This window comes from Beta vulgaris, chromosome 5 (genome assembly GCF_026745355.1).
Source record: "Beta vulgaris subsp. vulgaris cultivar EL10 chromosome 5, EL10.2, whole genome shotgun sequence".
Lineage (NCBI taxonomy): Eukaryota > Viridiplantae > Streptophyta > Magnoliopsida > Caryophyllales > Amaranthaceae > Beta > Beta vulgaris.
The window spans coordinates 64,437,288-64,461,794 of NC_079206.1; the positions used below are offsets into that span (position 1 = coordinate 64,437,288).

Consider the following 24,507-nt stretch of genomic DNA (forward strand, 5'->3'; position numbering starts at 1 on the left):
CGTTTGAAATAAGTGGCACAAAAAGCCACAAGCTCTTATGTTTCTCTTTAGTGAGTAGTTACCTCTTCCTTGTACATCAAAGATTCCCGTAATAAGGGAAAAAGAAAAAGCCAAAAAAAGTCAAAAAAGGCGTGAAAAATGAGAAAAAGTGAAGAAAAACGAAAAAAGAATAGAAAAATTTCAATAAAAGAGGTCAATTTGTGGATGCCTCCCACACTTAGTTCTATTTTCTTAAGTTTTGAGTAGAGTGAAGTCTAAGGCTTATTTGTGTGTCTAGGGATGGTGGACTAGTTGTTTAAGCTTCTATAACACTTGAAGAGCCATAAGTCTTTTGGATAGCTAGGTGTTCTCTAATGAGCGAGTAAAAAGTCTAATTAGGTGTCCTTTTGCAATCTTGATTAGTCTCCTTCTCTACCCATAACCTATGAGTACATTTGAAAATTAGTTGTCTTGAAAGTTGCTCTTTATCATTGCTTGTGAACCATTTCATTGATAGTTGACTTGGGCATAAATTTTGAGTTTGTTGAATAAATGATTGATGAAAAGCTAAGAGTTGTGGGTTTAAACTCTTGGGAAACCCTCGCGAGATCTCACTCGCCCTCTAGAGCGATTTAGGGGTTTAAAGAGCTTGTTGCATATGCTAAATGCAACCGTGATTCCTACGAAAGTGAGTTAGTGCATATTCTCATCTCTTTTCCTTTTGTTTTCTTTGAATTTCATCTCTCTTCCTTGTGTTTCATCTTGTTTTGCTCGAGGACGAGCAAAAGCTTAGCTTGGGGGAGTTTGATAAGTGACATTTATGTCACTTCTAGGAGTAGTTTTTAATGTATTTTTGTAGTTTATTTTCATTTATTTTAACTTTTTAAGCCTTTAATTCTTTTTTCCATTTTATGGCTTAATTAGATTAATTAGTATTTTTTACTAGTTTTAGTTCTTATTTTATTATTTTTATGTCTCGTATCTCCCCTCTTGTAGTGAGCATTTTGGAGCTATGGTGTGAGATTTAAAATTACAATACAAGACTTATCCTCCACCACACTCTTATCCTTAACCTACACCACACTATTTCATATCATACACCACACTAAACCTTTGCTATACCACAATACAACACCACCATCTTCCTAACCCATAACACCAATCCACCACCATCTTCCCTACCCCAAACACCACAGCACCACCATCATTATGTCCTGCAGCACCGCAAACTCCACCTGTACAATCTGCCCAAGCCAAAATGGAGCGGGCGCTCCTCTGTACAACGGAGCGGGCGCTCCGTTCAAACTCAATGAAAACAGAAAAGTTCCAGAATGTTATGAGCGACCATGGAGCGACCACGGAGCGGGCGCTCAAAGAAAAACGTGCTCAATACTCATTAAATGAATCGACGATCGTGATTCATTGAAGAAAATCAATGGCGAGTATCAAACATCAGAAAAATGGAATCAAAGCCATGAAAATCAATGGCTGCGATTTTCGCTAAGGATGAAGATGATGATGTTGCAGCGAATTAAAGGCCACGATTTTGCTGATGATGGGCGTCGATGATGATGATGGACATTGATGGTGATGATGCGGCGCACTCAATCCCAGCGAAGAAGAGAGAAGGAAGAAAGGGGTCTGGGGGTTTTAGTTTCGGTTTTTTCTCAATTTTTCTATTTTCAACTTTCTTTTTCCTTTTCTTTTTCTTCCCTTCTTTTTAATCTTTTTCTTCTTCATTTGGTTTGGCTGTACAGCCTGTGCTTCACTTTTTTTTTACATACATTTCCTTCATCTTTTACTTTCCTTTTTCCCTTATTTTTTTATCTTCACTTTTTATATTTTCTTTCCTTCTATTAGGAGTAGTATAAATACCCATTTTATCATATTTTTTAGGGAGTTTTTATTAGCCAAGTTTTATTTTTTCACCACTCTTAGTTTTAGACTTTTTAGGGTTTTAAGGAGGTTTAGCCTCCATAGATTAGTTTAGGAAGAAAAGGGAGAAAACTCAAAGAAAGATGGAAGATTGTAGATTCAAGGGTGACATTTGTATCGAACTTTCAACCATTAATCAATGAGCATTTCTTACTCTTTCTCCTCTTTTATTGTTTTATTTTCATTGTTTTTCTTAGATTAGTTGTTCATGATTAGTTTAATTATTTATGATTTATTTTATTTAGTTTAATGTTAGATTAATGATTATATCATGTTATTAAAGTTTAATTTCTCTAAATCCTCATTTTTGTATCTATGGAGTAGTTTGTTGGTTAGGGTTTGGGTGAAAACCCAACCATGATTGAATTGGGCATTTGAGATTGGATTTAGAGATTTGTTGATTAAATTATTGCTTGTTTAGCTCTTCTAATCTATGTTGCATTCTCTTTGATCACTTGAATGTCGTATTAGATGGAGTTGATTGATTTAGGTTGGCATGAGAGTGTGACCTATTGATTTCTATTATTGACTTGGGTTACTTTGAACCTCGGGATATGTTAGTAATGGATGAGAGTCCTTATTTGATGTCTTTGAGGATTTCTCCGCCTATGAGAGTAGATGGGAGTTGTGTGTTGGGTCAATAGCTAATTCAAGTAGTGTTCATGTATTATCTCTATGTTTGATATTCTTATGCCTATTTCATGATTAGTTGGTGTTTAATCCCATCTCCTAACTTTAGTTATCTTTGATATTTAGCTTTTTCGTAGTTCTTAGTTGGTTATTGACAATTTCCGACTTGATTCCGGCCTAGCTTATTGTTTCATCAATACATTTTGGTGTTCCTTAGTCCCTGTGGATTTCGACCCTTACTTATCACTTTACCTAGTTTAGTGATTTAGTTAGGTTTTGTTTGATTTTAGGAGGCTAGTAACGACCTAGTTTTTCCTATGTCAAAATGGCGCCGTTGCCGGGACTTCGGCTAACATTGATTTGTGTTGATTAGATGAGTCTAGGCTATATGTGAATATTTCTCTTTTATTTGTTCTATTTGATTTCATTTTCTTTTCTTAAAAAAAAATTTTCAAAAAAATGGCAATCTTTTCCCTTCCCCAATATGAATATGAAGTATTTTGGAGGTACTATTGGAGGCTTGGAGATTCTCTTGGTTGTGACCATTGTTTTGAAAAATGGGAAATATGTGATGTGATGTTTGAGGGTCTAAATGAAGAAACTAGAAAGATGGTTGAGTCTATGTCTAATGGTGATTTCCATGCTCAATCTTTGGATGAGGCTTGGAGTCTATTTGAATGGTTGGCTAGAGATACATATGAATGGGAAATGTCAATGAATGCTAATCAAAATCTTGAAAATTTCTCTAGTTATGAACCCGAGACTTGTATTTCTCCCCCATCTTCCTTTCATTTGGATGAATTTGCTAATGTTGCCCATGCATCCTATGAATTGTCTTCAAACCCTTGCATAAATTCTTATGATCAATCCTATGCTCCCCATGATGAATCTCATATGCTTGACTATGAACCCCTTCCCCAATTTGATTCTCAAAATGCTCCCCTAACCATTGTTGATCCCCTTTTGCAATTAGAAATTGATTTGAAATTGCTTAGGGAAAAATGGGGATGTAACGATGACATTCTTAAGTTTGATTATGTTGATTCGAGGGATGTTGAAAACGAAAATCAATTGGGAAAGAGTAGCATAGAGCTTGAAGATGATTTTGAAGTTTTGATGAATAATGGAGATATTCTTGAGGACAACTCATTAATGGAAGAAGTTTCCCCTCTTAAGTCTTGTGATGTGAGTGAAGTGGTTTGTAAAACCTTGTTTCTATCCCTTCTCCTCATATTCCATTTGCAAGAAGGATTGACATTATTCCCTCTAGTCCCATTTTATATCCATTCACATGTATCAAAACTCCAAATCTAGATGAGCTTCTTGCCTCTTTTGACCTTCAATTCCCAATCCATTCATTATTGAGGAAAGAGTGAGCTTGCCACCAAAAAAGATTTTGTTGAGGAGAGTTCGCCATTTTATTCTTCTTTTATTTTGATTCTTCTTTTTCTTATTTCTTTGTTTTCCTTTTGATCCTTCTTGTTTTTGGCATACTTTTCCTCTTTTGCATCAAGTTGCACTATATCTTGTGCATGCTTTTTATTTAACTATTGCATATGCTATGTTAATGGAAATGTGTGCTAGTGCATTTGACAAACTCTTGCGATCTTTGAATTGCTATTTACTAGAAAGGTCAAGCTTAGGACCTTAAATAAGCCTTTCTCGGGAAGTAACCCGTGGTTTATTGCTTTCATTTTCTTTCTTTTAGCCTTTCTTTTATTAATTTTCTATCCTTTTTTTTAGAGTACATAATGGAATAACACTCATTCTCAAGAGCACGTGGAAAACAAATCATGATGTGAAAAGTTGATTATAAGTGGAGAAATGGGTCATTTGCGGGTATTACACCCACATCTATCCGGTAGCTTCATTCCTTTTTTTTTTTCATGTTTATGATTTTGGAACATATGCTTGTTGGTTTGGATGTTTGTTCCCTCCCTCCCTCCCTTTGATCGTCTTGTTCAAGCATTGAGGACAATGCTTTATTCTAGCTTGGGGGAGTAGCTATTCGCTAGCTTGGGGGAGGTGTATATACTTTATTTCTTTACTTTTCTATTTTCAAAAATTTCAAAATTTAAAAAATATTTTTCTTTCTTTCTTTTTCCTTCAAGTTTTGAGTTCTTCTTAATAAAGAAAAAAAAATTGAAAAAAAAAATGAAAAAAAGGATGTTTGGCAAAATGAAAAAAAAATGAGTAATAAGAAAAGTACAAACATTTCATGCCCAAGGAAGATGCTAGTTGATGATATATGTGGATTCCTTGCTTTGATTTTGAGTAAATGTTTAGAGCTCCTTTTGAAGAGTGTGAGCTTGGGTTGTGATGTTTTGAAGGTGATTAATCTTGATTGCATTAGAGTCTACCAAAATGAAACTAATGAATGCTCAATTGATGTCTAGTCTTGAATCTTGACTATGTTGCTCATGCTTGGATAATTTTAGCTTCAAATTTGCGGTCCTTGTGTCCCTAGATATGCTCATCATGTCCCAAGCAAAGCTCTACAAGAAGCTTAGTTTATAGTTCTTTTCGTTTGAAATAAGTGGCACAAAAGCCACAAGCTTTATGTTTCTCTTTAGTGAGTAGTTACCTCTTCCTTGTAATCAAAGATTCCGTAATAAGGGAAAAAGAAAAAGCCAAAAAAAGTCAAAAAAGGCGTGAAAAATGAGAAAAAGTGAAGAAAACGAAAAAGAATAGAAAATTTCAATAAAAGAGGTCAATTTGTGGATGCCTCCCACACTTAGTTCTATTTTCTTAAGTTTTGAGTAGAGTGAAGTCTAAGGCTTATTTGTGTGTCTAGGGATGGTGGACTAGTTGTTTAAGCTTCTATTACACTTGAAGAGCCATAAGTCTTTTGGATAGCTAGGAGTTCTCTAATGAGCGAGTAAAAAGTCTAATTAGGTGTCCTATTGCAATCTTGATTAGTCTCTTTCTCTACCCATAACCTATGAGTACATTTGAAAATTAGTTGTCTTGAAAGTTGCTCTTTATCATTGCTTGTGAACCATTTCATTGATAGTTGACTTGGGCATAAATCTTGAGTTTGTTGAATAAATGATTGATGAAAAGATAAGAGTTGTGGGTTTAAACTCTTGGGAAACCCTCGCGAGATCTCACTCGCCCTCTAGAGCGATTTAGGGGTTTAAAGAGCTTGTTGCATATGCTAAATGCAACCGTGATTCCTACGAAAGTGAGTTAGTGCATATTCTCATCTCTTTTCCTTTTTGTTTTCCTTGAATTTCATCCTCTTCCCTTGTGTTTCATCTTGTTTTGCTCGAGGACGAGCAAAAGCTTAGCTTGGGGGAGTTTGATAAGTGACATTTATGTCACTTCTAGGAGTAGTTTTTAATGTATTTTTGTAGTTTATTTTCATTTATTTTAACTTTTTAAGCCTTTAATTCTTATTTTTCCATTTTATGGCTTAATTAGATTAATTAGTTATTTTTACTAGTTTTTAGTTCTTATTTTTTATTTTTTATGTCTCGTATCTCCCCTCTTGTAGGTGAGCATTTTGGAGCTATGGTGTGAGATTTAAAATTACAATACAAGACTTATCCTCCACCACACTCTTATCCTTAACCTACACCACACTATTTCATATCATACACCACACTAAACCTTTGCTATACCACAATACAACACCCACCATCTTCCTAACCCATAACACCAATCCACCACCATCTTCCCTACCCCAAACACCACAGCACCACCATCATTATGTCCTGCAGCACCGCAAACTCCACCTGTACAATCTGCCCAAGCCAAAATGGAGCGGGCGCTCCTCTGTACAACGGAGCGGGCGCTCCGTTCAAACTCAATGAAAACAGAAAAGTTCCAGAATGTTATGAGCGACCATGGAGCGACCACGGAGCGGGCGCTCAAAGAAAAACGTGCTCAATACTCATTAAATGAATCGACGATCGTGATTCATTGAAGAAAATCAATGGCGAGTATCAAACATCAGAAAAAATGGAATCAAAGCCATGAAAATCAATGGCTGCGATTTTCGCTAAGGATGAAGATGATGATGTTGCAGCGAATTAAAGGCCACGATTTTGCTGATGATGGGCGTCGATGATGATGATGGACATTGATGGTGATGATGCGGCGCACTCAATCCCAGCGAAGAAGAGAGAAGGAAGAAAGGGGTCTGGGGGTTTTAGTTTCGGTTTTTTCTCAATTTTCTATTTCAACTTTCTTTTTCCTTTTCTTTTTCTTCCCTTCTTTTAATCTTTTTTCTCTCATTTTGGTTTGGCTGTACAGCCTGTGCTTCACGTTTTTTTTTACATACATTTCCTTTCATCTTTTACTTTCCTTTTTCCCTTATTTTTTTATCTTCACTTTTTATATTTTCTTTCCTTCTATTAGGAGTAGTATAAATACCCATTTTATCATATTTTTTAGGGAGTTTTTATTAGCCAAGTTTTATTTTTTCACCACTCTTAGTTTTAGACTTTTTAGGGTTTTAAGGAGGTTTAGCCTCCATAGATTAGTTTAGGAAGAAAAGGGAGAAAACTCAAAGAAAGATGGAAGATTGTAGATTCAAGGGTGACATTTGTATCGAACTTTCAACCATTAATCAATGAGCATTTCTTACTCTTTCTCCTCTTTTATTGTTTTATTTTCATTGTTTTTCTTAGATAGTTGTTCATGATTAGTTTAATTATTTATGATTTATTTTATTTAGTTTAATGTTAGATTAATGATTATCATCATGTTATTAAAGTTTAATTTCTCTAAATCCTCATTTTTGTATTATGGAGTAGTTTGTTGGTTAGGGTTTGGGTGAAAACCCAACCATGATTGAATTGGGCATTTGAGATTGGATTTAGAGATTTGTGTGATTAAATTATTGCTTGTTTAGCTCTTCTAATCTATGTTGCATTCTCTTTGATCACTTGAATGTCGTATTAGATGGAGTTGATTGATTTAGGTTGGCATGAGAGTGTGACCTATTGATTTCTATTATTGACTTGGGTTACTTTGAACCTCGGGATATGTTAGTAATGGATGAGAGTCCTTATTTGATGTCTTTGAGGATTTCTCCGCCTATGAGAGTAGGAGGGCAGTTGTGTGTTGGGTCAATAGCTAATTCAAGTAGTGTTCATGTATTATCTCTATGTTTGATATTCTTATGCCTATTTCATGATTAGTTATTGGTGTTTAATCCCATCTCCTAACTTTAGTTATCTTTGATATTTAGCTTTTTCGTAGTTCTTAGTTGGTTATTGACAATTTCCGACTTGATTCCGGCCTAGCTTATTGTTTCATCAATACATTTTGGTGTTCCTTAGTCCCTGTGGATTTCGACCCTTACTTATCACTTTACCTAGTTTAGTGATTTAGTTAGGTTTTGTTTGATTTTAGGAGGCTAGTAACGACCTAGTTTTTCCTATGTCAATTACAGCTTCCTGAAATGATCCAAAATTGAATCTATTCATATCCAAAAGTATTTGTTCTGGAGTTTGGGCTTGAGCTTCCTTATTCCTATTCGATCCCACGTTTTGAGTACCACCCAGAAGTTAATTAGTTCTTCAGCTTTTCACATTTTGCTCGTCATGATTAGAATTTTAAACCAAGTACAGAATGATCTAACTTTTTGCTGTATATTTCTCTCTTCTACAAGAACATTTTTCTAGTCGGCTTTAGTCAAGTCCAACATCAGCTATGAATTTCTTCCAAGTTTTCGTGGGCAAACTTCGGCCCATCCCGTTTCAGGCTAGTTTTAGGGTCACATATTTTACGGCCCGATTGATTACAACATAGGGGGCGGAGGGCGCTAGTCCAATCTTGGTTTTGGGCTTACCCGTCTGACTTTTTTGGGCTTACCCGCCTGATTTTTTTTTTTTTTTTTGGCTTAGACACATCTTTCTGGAATGTGGGTCGTGCAATAAGTTAGGCTTGAAAGACCCAATCTTTTAGGCTTTCACTTAAGGTCTATTTGGTTCGATGAAAAATTGTTTTTCATGAAAAATATTTTCCCGTGAATAATGCAAATCTATATTAGTTTTTTTTTGTTTGGTTTGATGAAAAACTATTAAGTTAAGAAGGGGATAAATGGAGATGTTGGAAATGAGATAGTGGAGGAAAATGAATGTCCTTCAAAATTTTGAGGGAACTGTTCACAAGCGGATGAAAAACTCTTTTTTCCACCATAGTTTTCTTTTTTGAATCTCTTGTCCTACCAAACAACGAAAAACGGGAAAATCTTTTCCTCCAAAACTAATAGAGCCTTGGAACAATTACGTATTACTTTAAGATAATGGTGCTAAACCTTTTTATAAAAGTAAAATTAATTCATTAATTTGAAGTTGTACAATAATCTAGTGTGTATTTATCTATTTCATTCCCAAAAAAAACTTGTAAATAATGATAATAAAGGAATTGATGAAGACACTATGAGTTTTGAAACACAAAAGTTGTAGAAACATATATCTCAATCAAGAAATCTATAACACAAACACCTCAAAAATAACAAGGGAGACCAATATATCCCCTAACTCATTGAACAATAATCATGAAAAATTATTGGACAGATAGATTACACTCAAATATATTAATATCCCTACAAGCAGCTAAATAACGCTACAAAATGGCTCAAAATATTGCCAAAGCTGAAGTACAGGAGACAACTGAGAAAATAAAAGCCAGCATATGAAAAGAAGATTTCATGGTGCTTCCATTTGACTCATCAGTTGATGGTACTGTCTTGGACCCAGATCCTGCACCACATGAAAAGTTTGCATCAATGTTTTTTTTCCTCACTTTTCGGATTTTTCGTAACAAAAAAGAAAAATAACTCATACTTTCTCCGCTCTAAAATAAGTAAACACTTCTCTCTTTGATGTGAGACCGTTTTAAGAGGTGTTTCACTTATTTCAGACGAGAGAAGTATATATGTAATTAATGTACCTGAAGGAAAATCAGCTGCTGGACCTTGAGGTTCATCATCTGGTACACCTGCTGGAGAATCTGATGGAGCTGCACCTGAAGTTGAAGGTCCACCTGATCCTGCTCATTGATTGTTAAAAAAAAGCGCGATTTAATATGATTTCGACAAATTATTGGAATTTCTTTACTCGTTTTGAGTCATTAGTTAGGCAGCCGATAGGACCGTCTTAAAGTTTTGGAAGCCTAGTTCTAACATGAAAATTAGGCCTCAAATTATAAAAAATAAAGATGGAAGGTTAAATATTAAAGATGAAATATTAAAAATTTGAAAATTGATCATTGAAAAAATTATTAAGATGATTTCCTCAAATATAACATAATTTTTTTAAAAATAATATATTTTAGGCCTTTATAATTTTGGGGCCATGTGCTGTTGGGCTCCTTGCACACCCTCATCTATCCCCGGCCACCGGTCTTTTGTCAAAAGTTCAAAACTATCTCACCAACTTTTTGTACAATAGTGGTTTGATTGAGTCAAGACAGTTTTGATACAAAAATTTGCACTAGGAATAAGGTGTTGTTTGGTTGGAAGCTATTTCGCTTGGAAATAGAAATTCCTAGGAAATACATTATGGGTGTTGTGTTTGGTTGGAGGGAAATGGGAGAAGCATAGGAAATACAAATTCCAAGGGAAATAGAATTTCCCATGAAACATGGGAAATCACTCACCAAGCCTCCCCTTGGTGAGTAATTTCCTAGGAAAAGTAATTTCCTATGGTGTCAACCAAACAATTTTGTCTAATTCATAGGAAATTAACAAGGGAAATAATTTCCCATGAAATGTAAATTCCCATGTTCCCATGTGAACCAAACGAGGCCTAAGATTGTGTACATCTAGGATTGCACACACGTAACAAGTAGTGGAATGTAAGTCGAAAAATGCTTACCATTGCATTGGCTAGTAGGTGGAGTTTGCACATTGCAAGCATTGGGGAGACCAAGAGCGCGAGTTTGGTTGATTGCAACACCCAAAGAGGAGGCGGCGCCACTACTTAGAGCCGAGCAAAGGCATTGAGGCTGTGATTGAACGACGTTGGAAAGAGCCGAGCAGCATGAAGATGCCGGGGCTGAGGAGTTGCCAGTTATGAAGTTAAGGCATGAAGACATGCTTAGTAGCACACTTGTGCAACTATTGCTACTTGATTGAGCTTTTGCTCCACCCCATGTTAATGCTATTGCTAAGAGTAGAAGCACTAACCATACTTGAGATCCTCTTGAAGCCATTCAAAAAAAAAAGGAGGAAATTTGAAAAATTTAGAGGAAGGAAAATAGAAATTAGTTTGTTTGTGATTAAGGAATGATTATTTGGTGTGATGATTATTTTGGGAAAGAGGGTGATTTTTATAGGATAACAACTTGAATTGGACAATATAATGCAGTTAAGTTTGGGTGGCCAAACCAATATAAGATCAAAAGGTTAGTTGAGCTAAGGTTGTATTATATCATTTGAATGGTAAGCATACTTGATATGTACTTAATTAAATCGTTGTTGCTCTTTTCTTACCTAGCATATATTTTAGTTTGACATCATTTGGCATGTGACAAAGTAGATTCAACAAAAGGTATATATGTTTCTTGAGAAATTGGTGTCATACCTATATCTTCGATAGTCCTATCTCACAATGATAAGTAAAGAATATTTTCAAGATTAAACATAAGAGTTCGTATTGTGTCGGATTCGTCCGACACAATATTCTCGTCGGATCACTTCACTTGAGTTTCAGGTAGTCTTCATTTTTTTTCAGGTAGTCTTCATTTTTTTTCAGGTTAGTCCATTATTTCTTTCAGTTGGCCCATTATTTCTTTCAGTTGGTCCATTCTTTGTTTCAGTTGGTCCATTATTTGTTTCAGTTGGTATACATATTACGAAACAAAGTCCAACTGAAACAAAACAAAGTCCAACTGAAACAAAACAAAAGTCCAACTGAAACAAAACAAAGTCCAACTGAAACAAAACAAAGTCCAACTGAAACAAAATAAAATCCAACTGAAACAAAACAAATGAAATAATTTACGTAGAAAACTCGGAGTTCCGACGAGGCGACGCAACGGTAGACTTCCGACGCGAGCAGGTGTAGGGATGGCAAATGGGCGGGGCGGATGCGGATACCCCTAAATCCACACCCACCTCCACCTAAATTTTTCATACCCACCACCTACCCGCTAACCATGGCGGGTACAAGTTTCCATATCCACCTCCGCCCACGCGGGTATAAGGTTATACCCACATTCGCTCCACCACCCAAGTGGATATCCATTACCCACCTATACCCGCCCATCACCTAGGTGGATTTTCCACCCGCCACCTGATTTATTTTCTATATATAACCTATTATATAAATTAATTATGAGAAACACCCATTTCAAAGAAAAAAAAGTACACATTCTTAGTATTCATATTTCTTAATTATTTTTTACAATTTTTTAGATTTATGAACATAATTCTTTATTTCATAAAGGGTAAATTAGTAAATATTATACGGGGCGGGTGGATATGGGGCGGGGCGGGCGGATTTGGGGCGGGGCGGGTGGATTTGGGGCGGATGTGACCTCATATCCACCACCTACCCACCACCCATGGCGGATTTGACTTTTCGTATCCATACCCATCTACTACCCACCAAAGTCATATCCATACCCGCCCCAACTGGGGCGGATGCGGTGCGAAACCCGCCAAATTATACCCACCTCCCATCCCTAAGCAGGTGGTTCAAGCGGTGGATCTCCAATCAGGGGCATAAATTCCATAGAGTTGCTTCCCACTCCTATGATTATCATATGAAGAAAACTCAGTGTTCTGCACTCCCACTTGACAAGCTTTTAACTATACAATTCAAGGATGATTGCATACAGCATACCTACCCTCTCGAAGTTTTCCCGTGAGTTCATCAGTCGCTAGTATTGAAGACAAGAATGTCAGCCTGCTTCCACTTTCTAGCCGTCTTATCAATTTTATCCATTGATAATGTTAGGTTTGAGTTTCCTTGTCCATTAATGCGGGTTCCTTCTATAACAAGCGGCGGAATTTCTTCTGTGAAACTTTTGGGCTCAGCCCGTCCGACCGAACACATTGGGTCAGACGGTCTGACCCAATAATTTCACTAAACATAAACCTCTTACCATTATTATTGTACTAACATTTCTCACATTTATCAATCTCTTAAATTAAGTCACGATATATATGTATTATTTATGGACACTTAGTCCCTCGATTAATATATTTTTCTTTTTCCCTTAAAAAAGAAAGAAGTAATGGCATATTGATTTCGCTTGAGAGGAGATTAGAGTCTTCTTATGTTTCTTTTTCCTTATTTTTATAAAAAAAATTTTTAAAAAGACTAATAACATATTGAAAAATCTAAATTTAAAACATTGCTATCTTGGAGAAAGTTTCTAGCTTCGGACAAAAGTGCAAGGGTTATTGTTTTATAACTTTGATATTGATGTACATATATATATATATATATATATATATATATATATATTATTAATATATTATATATATATATATATATATATATATATATATATATATATATATATATATATATTAAATTGAGAAAAGTTACTTCATGTAGATATATGTCTAAATGACCTTTTTTTAAAAAAAAAAAAAATCAACCAGTTAAAGTTGGTAAAATTACGATAAGGCGGGGGAGATATAAGAATTCCAACATATAATGCCCTATCTCTATTATATAAGGCAACACATAGGGGACACCAAAAAATAGAAAAAGGAAAAAAGAAAAGAAAAGAGGATAACTAACTGTTTCATTTGAATGAAAAAAAGGGGGGGGGGGGAGGGGGAGTAGGACATTTAAACTAAACATCAGTTTTTTGAGAAAATAAAATGTAAAGACAATTTTTCTACGCAATTAATTTTATTTTCTACTTTATTTGTTATCGCGCGCGTTGCGTGCATGTAAGACTAGTACGGATATATGTTCAAGTGGCTACAAATCTATTAATCACAGTAAATAAACTTGAAATCAGAGTTATAGTAAACTTGCAAAAATCAATCTCCAAGTTAGAATCTTTACCTAACATTCCTAACACAACAAGCCACAAAATCACTTCTTTTACAAAATTTGACAACCAAGTATTTTCCAAACTCCCTTTACTAGCAAATCAGAAAATAAACTTTCTGAACCTTCCAGTCATTTCCTTCCACATAAGTCAGAGGCAGTTGGTCTCCAAAAACCCTACTACAGAAATACCCTGCCTTTCCCCTAAACAACACTCAAAGTACACTTAATTCTTTGTCATTCTATAAATAATTCAATCATTCAATTAATCCTATGCCACAAAAAAATTCAACATAACAAAGAACACCCAAAAAAATTACTAGTAGTAAATGGAGAAAATTAAGCAAAACCCACAAATTTCTTCATTAAGAATAGTATTAACCATCTTAACCTTTTTATTAGTAGGTAGTTTAGTAAAGGCTCAAACAAATGGGCAGGTAACTACACCATGCACAGCCTCTATGATAGCCACCTTCACACCATGCATGAACTACATCACCGGCAGCTCGGCCGGTGATTCGACTCCGTCGTCAAACTGCTGTGATGCCTTGAAATCAGTGATGAGTAGCAGCATGGACTGTGGTTGCCTCATGGTCACTGCTAGTGTTCCCCTGCCTCAAATTGTTAACAGAACTCTTGCACTTGGACTCCCTAGAATTTGTAAAACTTCAGGTGTCCCAATTCAGTGTCAAGGTGATTAACTTCACTTCATCATCATAATTTAAATAGTATAAAGTTTATTTCTATATATTTTTATAATCTTTTAAGCTATGTTGCTTGGACTCTTCATTTCACCTCAAGTACCCGTGTCGGATCCTCGACACTCGGACATGGGTGGGATACTTGGACACTGCGTTTTGGGCTAAAAAATTGAAAAAGTTCTAAAACATAGCCGAGTTGACACTTGGACACGTACCGTGTCGGAATGGGTCCTTGAGTCCGAGCAACATAGCTTTTAAGTTACATTTTGAAAAGATTTGTAATTGATGAAGTCTTTTATGTTATGTTGCAGCTTCTAGTAGTCCTCTACCTGCTCCAGGTTTATAACTTATCATAACTTCTTTTCTTGATTATTATGCAAATACAGCCTGAGTTTCTGAAATATTGAACATACCTCCATTATATTTGTAAACTCTATTTTTTTTATCTTTTGATTGGAACTTCACAGGTCCCCTGCAGTTTGGACCAAAATCCCCCGGACCCCCACCTAGCTCGGCATTTAGTCCCAAAGGTACTTATTTCCTTGGACCAAAACTTAAAGTTGTTCGACTTGGCTCACTAAATTTACATTCGAGCTCTTTCGAACTCAAAATTTCAAGTTCCTTTAATACATGTTGAGCTGATATTATGAAATCACACGTTGAATAATTGTACAGTGACTAATATGTTGACTAATTAAAGAGTAATGTTATGTAGCCCTAGGGCTACATATAATCATTAAATACATTTCTTTAAATGGAAACAGTTTAAGAATTCACGACACATTTTCACATCAATTGAGGTACTAAATGCTTTATTCAATATTTTATTTCCATTTTAAACACCTTATACATAGCCCCTAGGGCTATGTATATCATTTTCCTTAAAAAAAATTTGTTATTTGATACTCCTTTTGTTTTCTTTTGTTTTTCATATAGTTGGAACGTCTTGATCGATGGCTATGTTAAAATCTGAAAATAAAATTTTACAAATATATAAGAAAAACATCAACTAAAATCTAATTAGATTTCTCTCAATATATATTTTAAAATATCAACTTCTTTTAAAAAAATAATTTTAGTAGGTATTTTACTGTATAAATTTTTAAAAACTCAAAATGTGCATTTAAAAGGTGAAAAAATAACAATAAGGTTGGAGCTTTTGCATTTATCTTCCTTGAAAGATGTGTGATTGAATTGGTTTGGTCTTTGATGTTATTGCAGCTTCTGGGAGTCCTCTACTAGCTCCAGGTATCATTACTAATTACTTTCTTTTATCTCTAATAAATCTTTGCTTTATTCTTTTTTTTGGCATTTTTTTCTCGTATACTTTTTTCTAAACTAATCATCTTTTAATGCATGTAAGAAGTAAAGGGAAAATGATTTTGAGTATAAAATTTTCTTAATTACGACGCAAATTGAGTTGTAAATTTTCTCGAATTTGATCAAAATTTTATTATACATACATTGTATATTGTAAGTTTGTAACTTCTATATTTTCTTTTAAACAGCACCCCTGCAGATTGGAGCAACTCCCTCAGTACCACCACCTAACTCGGGTCTTAGTCCCCAAGGTATAATAACTTATTAAATTCGACGGTAGAATTTACCCATTAAAATCTCTAATTATGTACATATAAAACTCGACCATCAAGAGTTAATTATATATATGAAATATTGAAATCGCACACATAATAGGCCTAAGGTGACTAATTGATAAGTTAAGAATGTTCTTTGATTTTGCATACGATCTCTAAGACTACAAAATTATTAGGAATATTACGGAAAATAAAGATATGAGCTTATCATGGAAAGTTGAAACATTAGGGAATATTACGGAAAATAAAGATATGAGCTTATGATATCTACTATTGCAGCTAAATGCTTATTTTTTTCTTGAATGTGTTTGTCCTTAAATACATGTTCCTAGCATCCAAAGCAACAGCGTTTACACCAGCATCGGAACCAACAGCCACGGGACTACCACCGGTGGTGTCACCGTCATCAGTGGAAGTCGAGGCACCGTCGAGGACTCCTAGGGTTCGACCGGTGTTGACACCATCAGTCTCAAGTGCATCCATGATCTCTTCACCTACTACTATTTGTGCATTTCTCATAATGTACATGCTGTTGAAGTTGTAACATTTCATGTTATGTAACAAATTAAAGATCGTGGTCAAGTCTCCCTTGTATGCTGTATTTTGTTCAAAGCTTTAATGAGTTTGTTTGCTAGCTACTAGTACAATTTTCCTAATACAATCATTGTAAGTGGATGATAATCAATTGTTCTCGTCTATTATGACACTCTCCCTCTCTTCATAGTTCAGAAAATTCGTCTATTATGACACTCTCCCTCTCTTCATAGTTCAGAAAATTCGCCTAATTACCTTAATGCGTAGTTCTTTCTATATTGTCATTTTTTTAATTAAAGATTCTTGATAATTAAGTGATTTAAAACAAGGTAAAATTGGTTTAAACACCCTAAATTATAGCTCGGGTGCACTCAACACCACCAACTACGACTAGTAGCCTAAGCACCACCAACTATGGGGTGAGGAGCATTCTGTACCATAAATGAGGCCGAAAGCCTAAAATCTTGCCGAAGACGTGGATTTTTATGGTACAGACTGCACCCCAACCCGTAGTTGATGGTACAGACTGCACCATAACTCGTAGTTGGTGGTGTTTAGGCTATTAGTCATAACTATTGGTGTTGGATGCATCCGAGCTATAATTCAGGATGTTGAGGCCAATTTTGCCTTAAAGTGAATTATATTAGTATGGTAATCATACACCCTAATTATATTGACTATAGTAAATTTAAAGGTTTTTAGTATTTGTTGCGACATTTCAACTACTCGTGTCTACTTATTCATATAGTCATGTGTCGTGCTAAGGTCATATCTAAACATGTCTAAAAGTGAATTCTTTTATCTATATGTTTAGTTCTTTAAGTATCTACATTATTGTGGTATATCTTTATTGCCAAAAGGCTCATACAAGCAACATATATATACATATATTAACATGCATATATTATCCAATCACCAAAAAGCCCACTAATTCCCATTTTGTACAACTGTGTCCCCAAAAATAGGGTGAAACGAGCCTCGCAAATTGAGTTGGAAAGAGGGTACATTATAGCATGAGGATATATAGTTTCTACAAGATTATGATTTATAAGGCTAAAAATATAACATATCTTGCCTTTAATTAGCAAATTCAATTGCACTAAATAATGCACCACAAACTATCCCACTTTCCTAGGCTTTTAGTTTGTCCAAAAATAAGTACTCCACCATGCACCCAATATATAACTTAGGCTCTCATGCAACCATATCACAAATTGCTCTTACACAAGAAAATACACAATTTTTACAAACAACAGGAATATTATGGCGGCTAACAAGTTTGTTGCAATGTTTTTGATGTGTATGGTCGTGGCCGCTGCCATGAACTTGGTGGCAGAGGCTGGTGATCCTAGCGGCGGCGGTTCCGAGGTATACAAAAAGTGTTTCGATCAATGCCGCAACGCTTGCAATGGAGGTGAAACCCATTGTGAGATGAGTTGTGATGACGAGTGTGATGCAGTGGAACTCAAAGGTATGTTTAACTATAAATTGGGATATGATAAGCATGTATACCCTTTGGTTTTTTTAATGGCTGTATTAATTTTCATGGGTTCTAACGCACTCTATAGCAATTTATATCCATATTTATATAAAACAAAACTTGTATACAAAAACCCAACATATATAACTTATTATAGGTATATTATCACATTGACATATTAAGCTAAGCTTGGCCTATATTAGTAAGGTAAGAACCTTTCAACTTTAAGGTTGGGGGTTCGCTTTCCATTAGAGGCACTTTGAGATAAGGTTTCCCTTACCCCACCCTCAAAATGTCTGCTCGTGAACCGAGTCCGTGTTAACCTGAGAAAGGTTGCAATCTGACACGATCCTTCATCTTACTATGGGGTCCCCAATGAAGCCTCAAAAAATATTATCACAATGACATACATTTATCGTTCTTGTATACTACTTTATTAATAAAATTTTATTTTTGTTTAACTAAAAAAGATAATTGGTCCCAAAACCAACTTCTGCTAGGCTACTAGCCTAACAGTCACACCAGCTAAGAAGCTGGGTACAAGGCTAAACAACTCAGAAATAAAGGCCCAACATATTGTTGGAATGAGGTTTCAAACCCTCAACAATTGCTCTCGAATTCGGGATAGTTCTCAAATGAGCTACCACCTCTGCCTCAGTGTATGTGTCTATGCATGTCTGATATTGTTGGGAATTGGGATGCCTCTTTATCTTATGCGTGACTATGTGTTCACATATGGACTAATATGTACGTGATCTATGCATTGATCACAAAAGAAAAATTGTTAGAAAACTATCTCTAAAAATTAATTTTATCACTGAAATAATGACATTTTATTAACAATTTAAATATTAATTATAGAGGGATATTTTAGGCATTGTAGGGGACATCTAAGTCCTCAAGTGTTCTCTTATAGAATAGAGAAATACCATTAATAAAACAAGGTTACATATATGCAAGCATAGTTAATTCTGTAATTCAGTACTAATCTCCTCTACAAAGTAATTAAGCTAACTTCTGTATTTCTTTGCTATTGCAGCCAATTTAAATTTAGTTGGTAAGAAGTTGGTAAAGTGAACATAAATACGACAGAATACGAAGACGAAGGATGATTCAGAATCACTGTAGAAGAGATGCACGTCTTCGTGTAATACTATGATTAGAAGCAACTTTCTTTGTTACTATGTATAAAAAAAAAATTGAAAAAAGATATGAATGAATAAATAATACAATGAACCTTCTTTTTTAGTTCATCAAATATTATTGTCGTAGTCTCGTAGATATAATCATTGTGAATAACGATAGGAATTTTTTTATTAAAAGTTGATACTAAAATCAATCTCATACTACCATATCTAAATCTTATCGTATATCTTATCTAAAAGTTTTAAAAAGCTGATGATAGTATAAAAAACAATTAATCAAATTATCTTTTCGTTTTTATTTTTTAATCATTTTTCAAATATAAATTCTTTTCAATAATTTAATGAATGCTATCTTATGTGGAGCTCTCAATGCTTCCGAAAAAAAGCATATTAACATGTTAAGATATATTATAATCTTAAAGAAATATTATCTGAGTGAGTCTCTCGTCAGACTGTTTGTCAATAAGTTTATTATCAAACTGTTGACCTCCTACATATTGACGTCAAAGAACCTTAACTATCCGCTAAAAATCGTGACGTTTACCTCCAAAACATTAACTATTAGATAATCTTAACAATTAACCCAAATATAGCAACTTTTACCACAAAACATACATTCCACCATCAAAGAACTTCAAAAACCATAATTTTATTTAACCTCAAAATTATAAGTATCAGAGAAGTAGGGAACATGTGTATGGACCGTGGAGCTATGTAGAGCATGCTAGTGCGTGGATGATAACGGGCTTGAGTATAAATAATTGGCGTATTGAGCTTCGCTAACCGTTAATTAAGATATCTTTTTTAGATATCAGTTACCTTATCACTTCTAGCACCTTATTATCAGTTTCAACTTTATCTTATTAGTTTCAGTTAACTTATCCGTTTTAGTTTATCCTAATATGAGTCTCTGTATAGTCTTCTATATATATATATTGTACTTCCTCTCCTAAACCTAACAATAACGCACCTATTAATCATCATCGTTCACCACCTATACCATGAGACAGCTACCTCTGCCATGTATTCCCGAGGAAATCCTCCTAGAAATAATCATTAGATTGCCCTTAAAATCCATAGCACGTTTCAAGTTAACATCCAAACAATGGAATATTACACTCTCCGATCCTAAATTTATACATGAACATAATAAACGTGGAACATTCGACGATCAACTCCTTTTTTACAAATCTCAACCTACTCACGTTCCAGATTATGGTTTCCCTTTCCCCTTCGTGAACCAACCGCCCCCGAACGATAGTATTTACAACATCGGATATGCGAAAAGATTTTGTAAGTTGAAAGCTCCTTACGAAAGACGATTAAATTACGTTTTGGGTTCTTGCAATGGTTTGATACTCCTAACACATGACGAACACTCTTCTCATAACTTCACCGTGTGGAATCCTTTAACCAAAAAATCCACCCAATTTAATTCATGTTGGGAAAATTCCCTTCCTCAATTTAGACAAACCAAGTATCATAGAGCTATTTTATCTGCATTATGTTACAATGCATCTCGCGATGAATACATAATATTTCTAGCTTTTGAACCAAAAAACTTTACTAGCTTTTATGGTTTTACTAAATTGGTAGTTTCTGTTATAAGTTGTAAAACTGGACGTTTTACTAGTCCACAATATCAGCTCCCTGGGTTGCACGGGTTCTTTAGTGATCAAGCAGGAACAATCGTATGTGGCAACCCTCATTGGTTGTTGATCGAGACATCTATTTTTTCAATCTCCCACAAATCAAAAGTTATTTACTTCGACGTCGAAGTGGAGAAGATGGTATATATGACATTGCCGGAATTCGAAGCGAAACGAAAGAAATTGGTTGGTATAGGGGGTTTAAACAGACAAACTCAACTAGGTATTGTTCTACATAACATAGAACAATTGAGTTTTGAAGTTTGGGTTATGAAGGAGTATGGAAAGGTGGAATCATGGACTAATTTGTACACGATTTCTCATCATTATATAACAAAAGAATTAGAGGTATTGCACCTTCTTGGGTTTGTGCATACTGGAGAAATTTTGTTGGATGTGAATCGTATTCAATTGTTGCTTTATGATCCTGTAAAAGAAAGTATAAGACCCACAAATTTGTGGTGTAGGAGAAGCGATTTTCAGGTAATTGCGTATCAGCCTAGTTTTATTGCACCACCACAACAATGCTCGCCTGCACAACGTGAGATTCTCAGACTCAGCAGAGTAAGCGATCATTCACAGCCTCCAAGGGACTCAATCTTATTTTTTCCGTAACTTATTACTATCTCTGTTTCTTTTTAATTGTTACACTTTGACATTTTACACTATTCACAAATTGCACTTTGACCCTCGTTTGTGATTTATACGTGAATAAAAACATAGTCATGTGGGATATTGTTAGATTCGTATTAGTATGTATTTTATTAATATGTAGTTTTTATATTTTTTTACAAATACAAAATTAGAGATATAAAGGCTCAAAGTAGTGCATCGGCATGCGTGAAAAGTGTAAGTGTAACAATTAAAAAGAAACGGAGGTAGTAGATTTTATGAGTTTAGATGGAACAAAGATTTATATGTTAATCCAAAATTTTTGCCCATAATCTATAATTTTTTAATATTTCATAGCTTTTATCTTTGATATATTTTTACTGTTTGTTAATAATTTCATAACATTTAATTTCATATCATTTAAATACATTACATTGGAATTATACATTATTATAAATATGAGTAAATACTCTAAGTAGAACAATATATTTCTTATCTAGCGCCCCGGGACATCCGTTAGCTTTTGTCTTATTAATTTTGTGTTACAATTATTTTATGTAAAAAATTGCAATGATATTTTCAACAACGAAATATATATATTAATAAAGTTTAACTTGTATGTATGACATAGGTCACAAGTAGAGCTCCTATAGTTAATAATGGCCTCCTCGCTCCTTACAAATTTTAAGATTGACATTTTTGCCAATCCTTAAAATCACTCAAATATTTTCTTTGATTTATATATCTTCCCCCAAACTGTCAGGCAGCAAGAATTGACTATTACATCATCATGTAATATGGAATACTCCCTCCGTCCCATAATATAGTGCCTATTTCATTTTTGGTGGTCAAACTTTAAAATCTTTGACCGAATATTCTCATTTGTATATATAAAAAAACATATTCATGTAGGATCTTGTTAGATTCGTCTCAATGTGTAGTTTCATAATATCAACTTTTTATATTTTTTATTAATAAAGAATTGAAGATATTAAAGGTCAAAGTTACGTTTTGGAGACCGTGAAAAAAGAAACAAGCACTATATTATGGAACGGAGGGAATAGATTGTGATTATGGCCAAAATTTACGTATATCATTAATTGTTTGCATTGAGACTAGATGACTAGTGTATCATACTCTACTTTACTCCTGAAAAAAAGGACGGCAGTCACGGCACGGATACAATCTATATGGGAATTAGTGCGGATGCACGTTTCAAGGCTTCTCCATCCCTTCGTGGATTCCTGTTTGTTATTCCTCTACGGCTATGTTTAGTTTACCTTATTTTTGCTTATATCAGATCAGATCAGAAAAAATAAGTTCACTTCAAATCAGGCTTATATTTAAAAATCATTATATCTTTCATTATATATTAGTAAAAATTATAATAATTGAATATTAATAAAGTACTCATTGAGACGAATCAAACAAGACCCCACATGACTATATTTTTTCTTATATATTGAAAAAAAACTAAAAGATAAGATCTTGTTATCAGAAAAAATAAGTTCAGATCAGATCAGAAAAAATAAGTTCAGATCAGATCAGAAAAAATAAGTTCAGATCAGATAAGTTCAGATCAGAAAATTTCAGGTGAACTAAACATAGCCTAAAGGAACGTTTGGTTCACATAATTCTAGTATCAAGTATGGGTTTAGAATGAGCAAAACTCATACTTAGTGTTTGTTTAATTATTTGATAGAATTAAAAACCATACCTCAAACGCATAAGATATGGGGTTTAGAAACTCAAGGGGAGGTGAGTTTGGCTCATATCAATACCTATAGGTATTAAATAAAAGAAAAAACTTTATTCCCAAATAAAACAAACACATGGTATTAGGTATCAAACTCCAAACCTATACCAACTTGATCTCATTCTTGATTTCAAACTCATACCACTATATGAACCAAACACCCCCAATTAATATATGGTGCATTCTCTTCACACGCATTCTCATGAACTCAAACAGAACTTATTTAGATGTACTTAAACTATCTAGTATCTCCTCAAAAAAAATAAAATAAACTATCTAGTATTTTTCCCAATTAATATAGAAGTTCATTTTATAAAATGTTAAAACTAATCTGAACTTAACTAAACTAATCCGAACTTATTCAAACTTAGTTAACTGAACTTATCAAACTTGAAACTTAGGGCCTGTTCTCCCCAGCTTATTTTCAGTTCAGTTCAGTTCAATTCAGTTCAGTTCAGTTCAATTCAGTTCAGTTCAGTTCATTTCAATTCAGTTCAGTTCAGTTCAGACCAGTTCAGTTCAGTTCAGTTCAGCTCTTGACAATACTTTTACTCTCACATATCACTATTCTTTTCAGTTCAGTTCACTTCAGTTCAGTTCAGATCAGTTCAGTTCAGTTCCATTCAGTTCAGTTCAATTCAATTCAGTTCAGTTCAACTGTTTTATGCCGAAGAGAACAGACCCTTAGTAGTATATCTTTAAGGTGAATAACATGCATAATAAATTATCAAGGTTGTCTTGGCCTAGTAGTTAAGATTGATGTGTTGTGAACGATAAGTCACAAGTTCGAATCCCCTCCCCTTTTTTATACTTTGTACTGCCTTTGTGACTCATATAGATAAGAAAACATGCATAATATAAATTGACACGCACATACTCTAGCGGCACACAGTAGAACCACTCACCTACCATCGTAAAAAAAAATGTCGTCCGGAAAAGATACCTTCTTGGTACAAAGCTCATGATCTCCAATCTCCATCCTATTGGTGATTTTTTTTTATTATAATTGTCGAACGTCCAAGAAACATAGTCTATCTGTTCCAAATTACTCGCTACACTTCTTATATATGGATGTTTTACATTATTTGCTACACTTTTTTTCCTTATCTAGTAACTTTAAAGGTGTTAATTTACTAAACTACCATTACTTACAAAAATTAAACCTACCTGTTAACAACTAACAATAATTAACTTTAAGGTGGTCCCAACCCCCTTTTTTTTATTACTATATATGAACATTACTCCATAAAAGTGCAAGTGGTCCCCTCCCCCATAATCACATACCCCTAACCCAACTAATTCGACACTAAGAAAATTTACATTAGAAATCGAAAAAAATAAGCTTTTTGAAACAGAGGAGTTATCTCCACCATGTAGACATCCCAGTCGCGGCCAAGACATTTAAGGGGTGTCCATACCATGGTTAGGACATCTACTACAGAAATTTGGCCACGACTTGGATGTCTATAGTACATCTCTTGTAAAATAAAATAGAACACGATCCCATCTCCTGACTTTTTG

General features: G+C 34.5%; 2 protein-coding genes across 2 annotated transcripts; one reads left to right on the plus strand and one right to left on the minus strand.

Moving 5' to 3' along the window:
• Positions 1 to 9,003: 9,003 nt before the first annotated feature.
• LOC104894519 (non-specific lipid transfer protein GPI-anchored 5) lies at positions 9,004 to 10,809 on the minus strand. Its single transcript, XM_010680772.4, has 3 exons — positions 10,377 to 10,809; positions 9,451 to 9,549; positions 9,004 to 9,260 (listed from the first exon to the last, which is right to left on the minus strand). Exons 1-3 carry the CDS (start codon positions 10,711 to 10,713, stop codon positions 9,136 to 9,138), a joined length of 561 nt encoding a protein of 186 aa, XP_010679074.2. The 5' UTR covers positions 10,714 to 10,809; the 3' UTR covers positions 9,004 to 9,135.
• Positions 10,810 to 13,771: 2,962 nt separating this feature from the next.
• Positions 13,772 to 16,516, plus strand: LOC104894520 (non-specific lipid transfer protein GPI-anchored 16). Its single transcript, XM_010680773.4, has 6 exons — positions 13,772 to 14,207; positions 14,527 to 14,553; positions 14,683 to 14,745; positions 15,437 to 15,463; positions 15,724 to 15,786; positions 16,143 to 16,516. The coding sequence occupies exons 1-6, from the start codon at positions 13,844 to 13,846 to the stop codon at positions 16,352 to 16,354; spliced, it is 756 nt and encodes a 251-aa protein (XP_010679075.2). The 5' UTR covers positions 13,772 to 13,843; the 3' UTR covers positions 16,355 to 16,516.
• The last annotated feature ends 7,991 nt before the right edge of the window (positions 16,517 to 24,507 follow it).

What these genes read in the sequence shown, in the direction of transcription:
- LOC104894520 (XM_010680773.4), top strand. Translation starts at nt 13,844, where the DNA reads ATGGAGAAAATTAAGCAAAACCCACAAATTTCTTCATTAAGAATAGTA. An exon ending in TGTCCCAATTCAGTGTCAAG is followed by an intron (nt 14,208 to 14,526) that starts GTGATTAACTTC and finishes GTTATGTTGCAG; the next exon opens with CTTCTAGTAGTCCTCTACCT. An exon ending in CTCGGCATTTAGTCCCAAAG is followed by an intron (nt 14,746 to 15,436) that starts GTACTTATTTCC and finishes ATGTTATTGCAG; the next exon opens with CTTCTGGGAGTCCTCTACTA.
- LOC104894519 (XM_010680772.4), bottom strand. Translation starts at nt 10,713, where the DNA reads ATGGCTTCAAGAGGATCTCAAGTATGGTTAGTGCTTCTACTCTTAGCA. An exon ending in ACCTACTAGCCAATGCAATG is followed by an intron (nt 9,550 to 10,376) that starts GTAAGCATTTTT and finishes ATCAATGAGCAG; the next exon opens with GATCAGGTGGACCTTCAACT. An exon ending in AGCAGCTGATTTTCCTTCAG is followed by an intron (nt 9,261 to 9,450) that starts GTACATTAATTA and finishes CATGTGGTGCAG; the next exon opens with GATCTGGGTCCAAGACAGTA.